This window comes from Monopterus albus, unplaced genomic scaffold (genome assembly GCF_001952655.1).
Source record: "Monopterus albus unplaced genomic scaffold, M_albus_1.0 scaffold6.1, whole genome shotgun sequence".
NCBI lineage: Eukaryota > Metazoa > Chordata > Actinopteri > Synbranchiformes > Synbranchidae > Monopterus > Monopterus albus.
This window is the reverse complement of record NW_018127886.1, coordinates 3777976-3791394: the sequence shown is the minus strand read 5'-3', so window position 1 is coordinate 3791394 and position 13419 is coordinate 3777976. Positions and strand designations below refer to the sequence as shown.

At 39.7% G+C, this 13419-nt stretch overlaps 2 protein-coding genes across 3 annotated transcripts in view; one reads left to right on the top strand and one right to left on the bottom strand.

Annotated features, from left to right (window-relative positions):
* The first annotated feature begins 216 nt into the window (after window positions 1–216).
* amigo1 (adhesion molecule with Ig-like domain 1) lies at window positions 217–5795 on the top strand. Of its 2 annotated transcripts, none has more exons than XM_020614481.1 (2): window positions 217–989; window positions 1803–5795. In XM_020614481.1, the coding sequence occupies exon 2, from the start codon at window positions 1907–1909 to the stop codon at window positions 3443–3445; it is 1539 nt and encodes a 512-aa protein (XP_020470137.1). In that variant the 5' UTR covers window positions 217–989; window positions 1803–1906; the 3' UTR covers window positions 3446–5795. The 2 variants fall into 2 exon arrangements, with proteins under 2 accessions (XP_020470137.1, XP_020470127.1); XM_020614471.1 differs by having other exon boundaries at window positions 217–1071.
* A 6014-nt stretch (window positions 5796–11809) lies between these two features.
* Window positions 11810–13419, bottom strand: part of sypl2b (synaptophysin-like 2b) — a 3469-nt gene continuing 1859 nt past the window's right edge. The window contains 2 exon segments of the mRNA XM_020619458.1: window positions 11810–13182; window positions 13279–13419. The exon segment at window positions 13279–13419 is cut by the window's right edge and continues 1 nt beyond it. Of these exon segments, the coding sequence (XP_020475114.1) occupies window positions 13060–13182; window positions 13279–13419 (264 nt within the window). The 3' untranslated portion in view covers window positions 11810–13059.

The following is a 13419-nucleotide window of genomic DNA, read 5'->3' as shown; positions in this document are numbered from 1 at the left end:
TGGGCTGGGATAAGGATGGGAAAAATATGCAACAGCTTCATGTGTTATATTTTACTTACAAGCACACAATAACATCCAGCCCTCTGCATGGCTGTCTCAGATTGTCCTGCTAAATATAATACACAGATAGACTGCAATCACATCTGGGCAGGAGAGGAAGGTTAACAGTACAACAAACACTGAGATTATGACAATGTGCGCAGTTGTGTCTGTATTAGTGAGAACATTTAGCTTTAATAACAGTGCTGGGGGAAAAGTCAAATGGTCACAAGGATCAAAATAGTTTTCGCATAAATGTGTTCAGCGTCAATCTGACCATAATGTTGTTGGACTGGATCATAGCTGCTACCTCTTTGGCAGAGTTGATTTTAGAGACCGATAATAATGTTGGTAAGCTATGCATTTAAATCTTGAGCCATACAACCATTTTACACTTTCAAAATGACTACGTTTCACGTGTTTATTTTTCACTTGTGGGTTTTCAGTAGCGCGTTTCCCTGGTTTATTACGGTGCGGCCACTTGAGGTAAGCAGCGCCTTCAGGATTTGGACACACTAGGACACACTACCTCTGCCGACAAGCGCGTCAACCACTGCAGCAGCAGCAGTAGTGCACAGACAGTAGCAGGCCTGTGAGGAGCCACAGGCTACAGACCCTTCAGTCTTGATTTTCTCCGTGGCTGGTGATGAGACCTGACAGGAACCGTAGCTGCTTAAAATGCGCCATCATCTTCAAAACACGGGCATGCGGCCGTGTGTATACAGAGCAATATGTTCCGCTGAAATCAAAGAGGGCTGTTTAAAAAAGGAGTCGCTTTTCCGTGTTTGTCAGTTAAAAGTCTGCTCTTTACGTTTTTTCCTTGCGTAATTTTGGCACCGGAGACTGGATACCGCGTGGAACGGGATTATTTTGGCGAGGACATCTCTAGTGTTCTCCCCCCCTCCCTGCATCCGTTATTGTCCTCAACAGCAGACACAGAGACTCGGAAGGTGATTATCTGTATGTAGTAACACTGTAATGAGACGAGGGGCTGTTTAAATGAAAGCCAGCATCACTGCATCCCGATTGAAGGTAGGTGTCTTAGCTCACGTTTCCGTGTTGTGCTCGTTTGTTTTCCGACAGAATGGTGCAATGCAACGTTTGTACGGCTCTTCTACAAATGAACAAGCCAAATTCAGAATATGACATAGCGTTAATATTTGCCTGAGCTCACATTAGGTTGGGCCTCTTTAGTTCGATTTTCCTTATGTTGTAGTGTAGCCTACAACGTCCTTTTTCTGTCTCTGGTGCTGGAAGAGCAAGAAAATCAATGCATGTCTTCTAAGAGTATGAATGCACATGGGTTAGTGAACGTGCCGGGTGTGCGCGTGTGTGTTTGTTATTGTTGTAGAGGATATTGCAGTCGATCTATGGTGCACCCTCCTTTATTTGCATATTAAGCTCTTACTGCAAAACAGTGAATAAAGTCATACGTTTCAGGTGATTACTTTTAATACTTGAATAACTAACTGAAAATATTTATTCTACATACAACTGTAGAAGACGGTTAGATGTAGTGGAAATCACAAACAGGCGTCTTGTACGGCTGTGTTTGTAAACATTACTGAAGTAAACAAACATTTAACAGCACTGGAAACATCAGCATCAGTTTATGCCCCTGTTTTTAAAGGCTTGATAAATTCTGGGAAATGAACACTTGTCCTTCAACTATATGAATGTGTAATGTGCAAAAGTGTGTCTGTCTGTTTGTCTGTCTGTCTATCTATCTAATCTGTTTATCACCACTTTATTTTTTCTTCCAGCCTTCAATCTGCAATGTCTGGGAATCCTCCAGCTGCTCTCTGATACTACTTTCTGAGAATGGGATCATAGTAAACCTCTCTGGGATTTAGATCAACTGCTAGCAATGTTGCAGCCCTCCACCAGAACAGGTGACAGCCTGTTGGTAACATTACCTCACTGGAGTAAGTGTCTGAGAGAGGCCCTCTTCTTCACCCTCTGCATGGCTCTCCTCTGGCTCCCAGAGGGAGCAGGATCTACCCTAAACTGCCATAAGACATGCATCTGCGCCTCAAACATAGTGAGCTGCTCCAAGATGAATCTGACCGCTGTCCCAACTGATCTGCCACACTACACTGCTGTGCTGGATCTCAGCTATAACGAGATAGCACGGTTGCAATCAGAATGGACTCCAAATAAGCTCCCGAAGCTCCATAACCTCTTGCTCAGCCACAATGGTCTCGACTTCCTGTCTGAAAAGGCCTTTGTATATGTGAAACAACTGCGCTTCTTGGACCTGTCCTCCAACAATTTGCAGCAGCTGGATGAGTACATCTTTGAGCATTTAGCCAACCTGGAGGTCCTCTTGCTGTACAATAACCAAATTTCGCAGATTGACCGCTCAGCCTTTATTGGAATGAAAAATCTTCAAAAGCTGTATCTTAGTCAGAACCAAATCTCCCGCTTCCCTTTGGAGCTGGTCAAGGAGAAGTCCCGCCCGGAGAAACTAGGCCTCCTGGATGTGTCCTCCAACAAGATTAAGATGTTGCCCATTGAGGAGCTCCAGGTGCTGCCTGCTTGGATTAAAAATGGCCTCTACTTCCACAATAACCCTCTGCTGTGTCACTGTGATCTCTACACACTCCTTTCCCACTGGTACATTCGAAAACTCAACTCTGCTGTGGACTTCAAAGATGACTACACATGCATTCTGCCTGGTCCACAAAAAACCCAGTTAGGTGTTTTTGATCTCAGTGGTGACAGCATGAACTGCAGCACATTCAAGGAGGCAGATGAAGAGGCTTTCCTGGAGCAAAAGCTCACCCTTCGCTGTGACACCAAATACCGGAAAAAGTCACAGACCTGGACAATGCCTGGTAACGTGGTGGTGACACCTGGCAGCAACCAGACAGCCAAAGTCTTGCCAGATGGAAGTCTGCAGATCAATCCAGTGAGGCCCGAGGACTCCGGGACCTACACATGCTTTGCAGTGAGCGAGGCCATCAATGAGACAATCTATGTGGTAGTGAAAGTTCACAACTTCACCATGCATGGGAGTGGGGAGACCATGAACACAGCTTACACCACCTTGGTGGGATGCCTGGCCAGCGTGGTTCTGGTGCTCATGTACCTTTACCTGACGCCATGTCGCTGTTTCTGTTGCCCCAGCAAGGGTAAGACTCGGGGTGAGGACAGCATCCACTCCTCAATGCTCAGTGTGACACCGACCCATAAGGACCCAGCGCTCAAGGTCGAGATGAACAGGCACGTGGCGTTCATAGACTCCAAGGACTTGCAGGGTCAGAACGGCAAGTGGAATCCCAATGGGGATGAGGACGATGATGATCTGGATGCAGAGGTTGGTTCTCTCGTGAGGGGGAAGAGGAAGAAGTCTGTAGCAGGGTCCATCAGCTCCGTCTTCTCAGACACTCCCATGGTGGTCTGAGATGAGACGATGGATACCACATGACTAGATGTGTATATGGTGCAATATGAGTCATGTCTTAGTTCATGTAAACTGTGACTGTGACCTTGAAATGGAGAAAGCACACTGACCTGGAGATGATGGCAAGCGGAAATAAGGATCTCAAAGGGAGTTAAAAAAAAAACAAACTGTCTTGTTGTTGACAAGGACAATAAGCAGGACTTTCCCAGCATTTTAATCTGTAGCACTTAAAATTCATACTGTGAAGGAGTGGTAACGTACATGCACAGCGGAAACTGCTGAAGTCTTTTGAGAGTAAAAGGTAGATATGCTGTTGATTTCGGCACTCAGGAAATGATAAATTAAATTGAACGAACGTGAGAAATGCGTACGATACAACACAGGGTTTGAAATTAGATTTTAAAAAACTATAAACAGTTTGCACACACAGTATATAATGAAACCATGGCTGGGTCATTATTATATTTATTACAAAGACTAGAATAAATAGCATCTTACGTAAACATTAGAGCATGGACACATTAGCCCCTCCTCTATCAACACAGAGACTCGGACAGACTGCAGTCACAAATCTGTGAGTACGTGTCATGAACCTTGAGTCATTTATTGAGAAACAGCATGCCATAAACCCACATTATATCAGACTGATCAGTAAAGAGTGGGATAAAGGAAATGTGGATTCATCAGACATTTGGTCATTTATATGGAGACAACAGTAGCACAAACATTATATAAAGAGGCCATTGCAAGTCATTTCCATAGCCAGTACTTAGCTGTACTCAGATATAGTCGTCAGACTGATCCTTATTCATATACATAGTTGTATGTATAGCACTGTAGGAGAGAGCTCTTTGTTCCTTTGCTAGTTTAAGGAATACGTTTACATAGATGTATGTTGTAAAACTGTATCAAAATAGTTGCCTCTTAGATCATGCACAGCTACAGTATAACCCAAAATCAACTTTTGAAGCCTTATACAATTAGAAACATGTAATGCTTCCAGCAGATACACATTAGCTGCAGGGAAGTGTTTTGTCTTGACTGAGTATCTACATACTGTCTCAATTCTGCCATGGTCCTTACACAGGCTAACAGGCTTCTGTTTATTGTCCACTGACGTGCCACTTAACTGTACTGCAGAGTTTGACTCCTCTCAGCCAAGTTACAACATTTGTTTCTCTCAGTCACACTAGTTAAGTACCAAGCCGATGATGAGCTGCCGGTTTGCGTTTATGTTATAATTTCCTGTATGTAAAATGTACACCTTCCACAAAATCCTGATATATTTTAATGTACACAGCTTACAAAAAACATAAAACTGTTGTATTCACATGTCTTAAATGATGTCATAGATTTAAGTATTTGATCTTGCATTTTGCGGAGATGGACAATTCCCAATGTCACACCGATGTGAAATGTAGCTGTTTTACCTTGTGGTCGGTATAAAATGATGTACATTGTATTAGCAGGTAAGAGTTAGAGTCTGCCACCTACACCTAATGAAACCTACAAGTTTCCTCCATAAGATGAAGTTTATGAATATTATAAATGAGTCTGTACATTGTTTGACAGGAGAGAGCAGGTTTTAGAGTTTGTAGCAGCTGACAGGAAGCCCGGTGTAACACAGAGAGCTCTGGTTATATCCTTCAGAGGGTCACTTTATCTCTTCATTACTGAATTTACCGGTCACATCATCATTTTCTGTGCATATTTTATCAAGGTTTAGAACAGGAGACTGTGTCTTAGCATAAAGAAGACAGAGTGATTTCATTAAACTGTGCTGACTTAATAACACTACAAAACTAGACTGGCATAAATGCTAATTACATCTTTTGATGGGATCCCTCTGCTTTCCATGGCTTTGTTGTTCTCAGATGGAGATGATAGGTGTGTTATCATGAGTCACAGCAACACAAAGCTGTTCTCTCTGGCGCTCTGTACACTGACCACCTCAGTTCATCCCAGATGCGTTTGCTTTAGTTGTACCGCGCCATTATGAGGCTGCCTTTACTTAAGTTCAAAAGCACTCATTCAATAAGGCAATGAATGTGATGCCCTTTAAGTCACTTGTTTATGAGCGAAACGCACAAAGCTTTCATTGAACATTTGCTCTTCCACTGACTCATGTTTGGAAAGTACAGTTTAATATAAGAATAAATTACACTTTTGAGCTTTCCAATTAAAAACCCCCCCCCCCCCCAACACACACACATATTTATATATGTGTGCTGTCAATCTATTATTTGTGATTAATCGGCTGATTGTCCATATTTAACTCACGATTAATTGCACTTAATCTGTTCTAAACAGTGGTGGAAAGTAACTAAGTACATTTGCTCAAGTACTGTACTTAAGTACAATTTTGAGGTATCTATACCTGAGTATTTTCATTTTTTGTTACTTCATAATTTAGAGCCAAATACTCCACTACATTTATATATATAGTTACTAGTTATCTTTCAGAACCAGATTAAAGCAAAAAAATACAGTATAATAAGACCTCATTGATCCCTGGTGGAAGTTCCCAAGTCTCCCAGCAGTAATTCAAATTAAATGCATATAAGCCAGTACAAACTAGCTCCTGTTTTACCAGCTGCAACATTAAATGTGATGAACATAATAATGTATCAGTAATTATAATACAATAATGCAATATACAGGAATGTGAAATGTGCCATTCTGCATAATAAGTCGTTTTACTTTTAGTATTTTGAGTATGTTTTAATGCTTTTTAATACTTTTATACTTTTACATAAGTAACATTTTGAATGCAGGATTTTTACTTGTAACAGAGTATTTTTACCCTGTTGTATTGCTACTTTTACTTAAGTAGAGGATCTGAGTACTTCTTCCACCACTGATTCTAAATGTACCTCAAAGGGAACCCAAGGTAACTATGATTACTGAGAGCTGTCCAGTAGTCTCTCATGAGCGTGACTGTGTTTGTCTGTCCCAACGCCCCCTCCACTTCAGCTTTCTCGTCTTCATACAAGTTGTGTATCTTGGTTACAGTGGTGGCTCTCGAAGGCAATTCATACGTTCAGTCTTTGGATGTGACTTAAATTATTTCAAGCAGACCCTCGTCCTCCACAATGCTAATCAGCCTGCAAGCTGCAGCCACCCATTTTGCTGTCGCTTTTGGGTGTTCCTGGTCTGCAGTGGTTAGTACTTACCAAAAGTGTCTAAGGAAGGAGAGACTGTGAACCAGCGACAGGTTTGTAGATCCCCAAGTCTCACTGGTGATGAAGTTGATCTGCTGTAGATTAAGCTTCAAAATTTCATTCATCCTTTTCAGAAGATTAAAATTAGTTTGAGCCTTTGTTAAAATGGTTAAAAGTGAGAAATACTGTACATTGGTCTCTATGAAGAGAAACATTCAGAGGCTATAGTGGTGATATCACACCTAGAGTGGGGAGGCTGTTGAATGTGTCTAAAACATTCTCTCTAGCTTGTCCTCACAGCCACAGTTTTCACTGCTTTTCCATAGGATTTTCAATGAATGGTTGACACATTCATGCTCTTCCTGGCAGTAGAACTATGGAAGCAAACGGATTCACAGAAGATGTGCTGTGAGCCTCAGAGTGACGCAAGTGCCAGCTAACTGCTGCACTGACTCCTGTCTACACTGGATTAGAAAGGTGGTCATAACGTTATGGCTGATGGGTGTTTATGAAATGTGACAGTAATGTGAAATCACTTGCATCTTCCAATGAAAATATCAAAGTCTCAAATGTTAAGATGTACACAATCCTGGGAATATTCACAGTCCCTGTGTGCACCGCAGCGTCTCCTGTGTGGGTGAAAAAGGAAGTCACACTAATCAGATAGCTGATGCGTGAATCATTCCACTCTCTCACACATAGGAATACCAGGTGGAGAAGCAGAGTGCAGCAAAAATGATGCCCTTGAATAAAGCCACATTTAGCACTAGTGCAGACGGGCTGCAGCTGGTGACGAATCTGTCTGTTTACCTTCCAGAACTGAAATATATGGGTTGTTCCCTGCTTTCACATAGTGGAATAATCTAGAATCCCTTTCAAATCCTGGACACTCAAGGCAGCATGACAAGCTAGCAGAAGTCAGTCACAGAATGTGAACTATTAGACCATCAGGGCATAGCATGTGTTTGTCCCACAGTAAGCCAATGTCAAGACAGTGAAATCTGCTGTGGCTAATGGGTGGTCTTCATCTGTAGGTTGTCACTCAAAATACAAGTTGCATCTATGTACAGAGAAAAACTAAATGCTATGGAGAAGGTCCTAACACAGAGGAGAAGAGTGGCTTTGGTCCCTCCAAAGTAAATCTGCCTTCCTATATATATCTCTATAAATACAGTATCTATATGTAAGACTCACTTCTGTGTATTAATTAGTTGTGTACTACTACATTCTATCAGTGTACTGCCTGTGTTCTTGTCTGTATTTTTGTATAATCCGATGTTCTTGATCATTTTGTATTTCATTTGCCACTGTGCTGCTGTTAGCTGTTTCAACATTCAAGTCTTGACATAAATAGTTTTAAGTGGGGTAGGGTTTAGTTTTTTGGATGTGTTTTACACTTTGCTGATGAAAACAGTTAAACAGAAAAGACCCTTGAACATGTTTTAAAACTGCTTAGTAAGGGTGCCAGTTTTGACATCACTGGAGATGATTCATCCTAACGGGCAGTGAGAATGTAGCCACCAATTACTGTCAGTATTTGACTTTTCTCATTAAGCCATAAGGAATCTAAGGAAAAAGCACAGTGGTCTGTTGTTGGTGGCGATGTCAGGTTATGTAGGACACTGTAGGTAGGGGGCTTTTCCATCACAGAGCTTATGACATATATATAGCAACAGCTTTTCTGACTATAAGAAAATAATTGTTTTACTAAAAGCCTGAGATGTATGAAACTCAAGAGATGTGTCCAGCCGCACAAAGGGTTTTCTGAAACACAGTGGGTTTTGAATGGATTTAAAGACACGGGGTAAATAAATCTTCTAAGGACTATGTCAGTTTTAAGTTTTAATGTGTGAAAACATAATAACTGCAATGTAAAGTTTTTCACATTTGCAGCATTACTAAGACAAACTCTTTGGTTTTGTGATCTGTGCAGTTCACAGGCCCCTTTGCTAATTGCAGTAATGACACATTAACTGTTCCCTTAATGACCAGTTCTCACAGATTTGAGAAGGGAGTGGTCTCTCACTGCCCGGGATACATCTATCGCTAGTCTTCTAGCCATGCAGTAGCAGTTACAGAAACATTATTGAGGTAGTGGAGTTAAAAGCTTGCTGCTTCTACAATATGCTACTACAAGTGTCCTCAGGACAAGAGTGGAGCTTTTAACAGAATTAAAAGCACATAATTTATTGACCACTGCTGATCACTCCAGATGAACTGGCTGGTTGTCACAGATATAAAATCTGAAAGCTAAAACTAAAAGGGACTGGCCTTGCATGTTGAGCTTCTCTGACTGCAGGATAGGTGCAACCTAGAAGGTATTAAAGAAAAAGAATACTGATATATCATTTGATTTAATAAAAGATCAAGAGTTACACCCTGTGGTGCCTCAGTTTTTACTGCTGTTTCTCACTTTTACCAGAAATCATCTTTAACAAGAACATATTCTTGTGGTTATTTGTTTTTATATCATACAGCTGATTGGAGTATTTTAAGGACAAAACTGTTATGTTTTGCCAAAATTACAGTGACTCGTGTTTGGAGCTTTATCACAGCAAATATACAGCAACCATTTTTGGATATTTTGGACAGAAGAGCATGCATTTCTGAGATTAGTAATGAAATGACTTTCAGCAATGTTTTGTCTAAATCTAATTAAATATATTGAGGGTGACATATCCAAGCAACAAAATATGATTTCTAATAATGACGAACCAATTTACGATACATCAGTTACATTTTATTACCTGTCACATTACCAGAGTCTAAGCAGGTTTATACAGTGTGTGCTTATATAAGATGTAGTGGAAAAGACCAGGTTGATCATGCTGCTTATTATGACAAATGTTAATGATTTAACGCCTCCTACTGGCAACACGAAGTACTGTGCATTTTTATGTAAACACTGACATTTAATGGCCACCTCTGTTGTAAACTGTATTATTGAAGATTAAAAGAAGAGTTGAGAAATTTTAGCTAATTATTTAATAGAGTAAATCAGATGTTCCTCCAAATGTCTATAAACCATTTTGACTGTAGGAACCTAAGCTAGGAAAAAATCTTTCAAGGCTTTCAAAGAAAAGACCACTGAAATGCCTGGAGGAGGCTCAGCTGGTTTGCTACAATCTGTGCAGGGCACAAATGATTACCCAGATATTCTGGGAAGAAACATACTACTCAGCACTAAAACGTTATGTATATGTACAGTTACAGTAGGTAGCTGGTCCAGTGGTTCCTAACCTAGAGGTCAGTCAAGATAAATCTGAGGGACTGTAAAATGAATAATGGGAGAAGAAAGAAAAAGTTTTCCTGTTTTCTCTGATTTTTGCTGCTAGCAACTTCTTGTGAAAATACCTGAAATGTCACAAGGAGCCCTCGACTACAAACTACTGTTTTGTAAGGGGCCACAAGTAAAAGTTGTAATCTTTATTAATGTACTGTATTTAATCATCTGTGTTGTTGTGGTAATGTAAAATCTTAATTTGAAAAGTAACTAGCAGCTCCAGCTGTCAGATAAATGTCATGGATTAAAAAGTAAAAAATATGTCTCTCTGAAATCTAGGCAGATAAGCAAATATTCAGCACCTTAAAATTGTATTTAAGTACAGTACTTGAGTAAATGTACTTAATTACTTTACACCACTGCACATAATAGTTCAAAACAAAAACTCTCTCAGACAGATACTGTAAACCCCACACCTCAGAACTGCCCATTAAATAGAAACAGTGCTGTTTCATTTGCTCAATAGAGAAAGAGAGAATACATATGAGATTAAGGGATCTTTTGTGTCTTTTGGTGTTTGTTTTGAATCTCTTTGTGGTCATTTTGTATCATTTTGCTCTCCTTTACATTAATCTATAGTTCTGAAACCAAATAATATTACGGTCAAAACGGTAGCTTCTGTTGCATCATCCCTGTACTTTACCCAGTGAAAGATTGTATATGAGGAGTTGGGGGACTGATTGACAGAAAGTTAATTAAGCCGCTTTGTTGAGTAAATTAATTCATTTTGTAAACAAAAATGCCAAGAAAATCTCTCTCGTTTCAGCTTCTCATAGGTTGATATTTGCTGGTTTTTAAAAACGTTTACGATAAACTAAACAATGACAAACATCTTTTGGTTTTGGACTGTTGATCATCACAGTTAATCTATTAATTAAGAAAATAACTGGCATATTAATTGATGATGAACCTAATTAGTTGCTGCCCTATAATAGATGACAAGTTTAGGTTCAAACATTTAAACAGAGTAGAAACTATGTGCTTATGCCGTAACATCCTCTAGTGCACACAGCTGGAAAGTCAGGAGAAACAATCATAGGTCGAACTGCCAAGGTCATATTTAAATAGGTCTATATAGGCTGATCTTACTTAGAATAAACCTACAACTTTGCCTGCAGAATGTATTTTCATGTGATGAACCATCTACACACCAGTAGTCCCACTGCTGAGATCTTCTTTTAACCAAACAGGCCTATTTAGTTTTACTATCATATGACAAAAAGGCAGACACCACTGGCCAAGATGGAAACAGCTATTGTTGCAACTGCAAATCCATTTTAATGAAAGAACAATGACTGACACAAATAACTGAATCGAGTCCGACAGAGCGGTGAACAGCAGCCTGTTTGTGGTCAGACAATGTGGACACCATCTCCTCCCAGCAGCCCACAGCTTTAGATTATGAACCAGAAACTCAGCAGAGAGGACATCTGAATCACACCGAGCGTGAAAATTCCTTCCTTTATCTATACCGTGTAACATCATGACTGGATTAAATAAAATAAAATAAAAAATCACAGCTGATATTAAGGTTGTGCCCTGGTGTCTTGGCTCTTTGGGGCAGTATTCACTCAGTGGTACAGGCTGTTCACTCTGTGTTCAAAAACAGGGACATCCTCTTCCTTAATATGAAAGAATCGCCTGTTTTCTGGAAACACTCTTATCAGCTGATGAAGCTACGCATCACCGCCTCATGTGCAGCCTGTACTGGACTGAAGTCCACTTTTTGAACCTTATGCTCAGTGTGTGTGCTTCCCCAGTTTAATGAACACATCGTTTGTGCTACCAGAGAAAGAACAGTGGTGGAAGAAGTACTCAGATTCTTTACTTAAGTAAAATAGTAGCAGCGCAGTGTAACTGTACTTTACATAGTAAATGTATTTAGTTACTTTTCACCGCTGAGAAAGAATCAGCCCAAAAGTAGTTCTTCCTTTTAATGATGCACAGTATTTCATGTCCAAACAGTACCTTTTTGGACTGTAACAAGAACTTCAGTTTCATCCAGAGTACATGACCGTTTATCAGCACAGTGGTGGTTTAATCTAGAAACTGAATCAAGCAAGGCTATAAGTCAAAAAAGGAAAGCGTAACAGCAGTAAGAGAGAAAAACAGCCTATCCTCTTTCATGACACAGTGGAGGTTGAGGTCAGGCAAAAGCAACATAAAAACATCTACAGTTAGATGTAACATGTTAGGGATCACCAATTGTTTATAGAAAAAAAATGAATTGACTATAGTTAAGGTAGTATAATTCATAGCATAATGATCATTCAAATACTGTAGGAACTTCCTGGGGTATTTTCTCAGACATTTTTTCACTTCAATATTATTAATATGCAGGACAAAAATAAAAATCATCCCTCAGATAAGTTCTAACTAATAAATGTAATGTTTTAAATGCAAAAGTCAAAGAACTAACATGCTCTGAACATACATGCAACAAACTGAACATAATATTTAGCTGTTAAACTTAAAACGGTGAGATGAGCCTTATATAGTGAGATGATCCTAACACACTGAGGTGACAAGGCATAACACAAAAGTTTTTCAATTATAAATCCCACACTGCCAACTGAATTATTTTTTTTCCAAATAAACTACAATTTAACAATTCTTTGCAACACACTCACTTTTTGATACCGATTGGGATGAATTCTTATTTTGTCTCCAATCTAGACTTATGTTAACAAGAAATACACTTCAAGTATTTTATATTCATTAGGTATTTTGTAATTCTTCCATCAAAAGCCCTGAGTTTTTTTTTTAAGACATTGCAGATGGCAAAAATGATTCATGGTACAAAAATACCGTTGGCGGTTAACAGGGTGACATGATGCTGCATTATAATTTATCATCAAGGCGTACATCTGCAGGATCATTTGAGATTACAAGCACTTCTTGTGTATAAATAAAACATGCAAACTTAGCATTCATGAGAACAACATTTTTGACTGTGGCTGTTTTAGTCTGACCCACTCAGGATTTAGTATCTTCTGTATTGTATCTAATATAATACAGCCCTAAATATAAAATTGTTACGCTGTAAAAAGGAGCAGTTTTAGAAATGTATGCTTTGTATTCTACAGCATTTACTTTTAACAATTAGTACCAAAATCACTCACTCCATAACACTACATGTTAGATAATTTTGAGATGAGCACGCTGTACAGTTATGATGGTCTAACTCCTTCTTCCACATTTGCAGGCTGGGTAGCTGATTTGTGGAAAGGCGTTTCCTTGTAAATGAACCAGCAGTTGCCACCCCACAGGATGAGGTTAAGAAAACCAAAAATCTGCCAAGGAATAAGGGACAAGTCAAACAGGCCATGTTGTGGTTATGCACACAACTGTAAGCACATCTAAAAAAGACAAACTTGCATGCAACTTACCACTGAGGCATTCAGTCGGCCCATGTGAGGAACAGCACCTGAGGTGCACTTGTTTTTGGCATTCTGGCACACCTTAAGAGAATTTATAATGGTTAAAGGACCGGTGGCCTGTTTCACATCAGACAAACCTTTAGCCCAAGC

What these genes read in the sequence shown, in the direction of transcription:
- amigo1 (XM_020614481.1), top strand. Translation starts at nt 1,907, where the DNA reads ATGTTGCAGCCCTCCACCAGAACAGGTGACAGCCTGTTGGTAACATTA.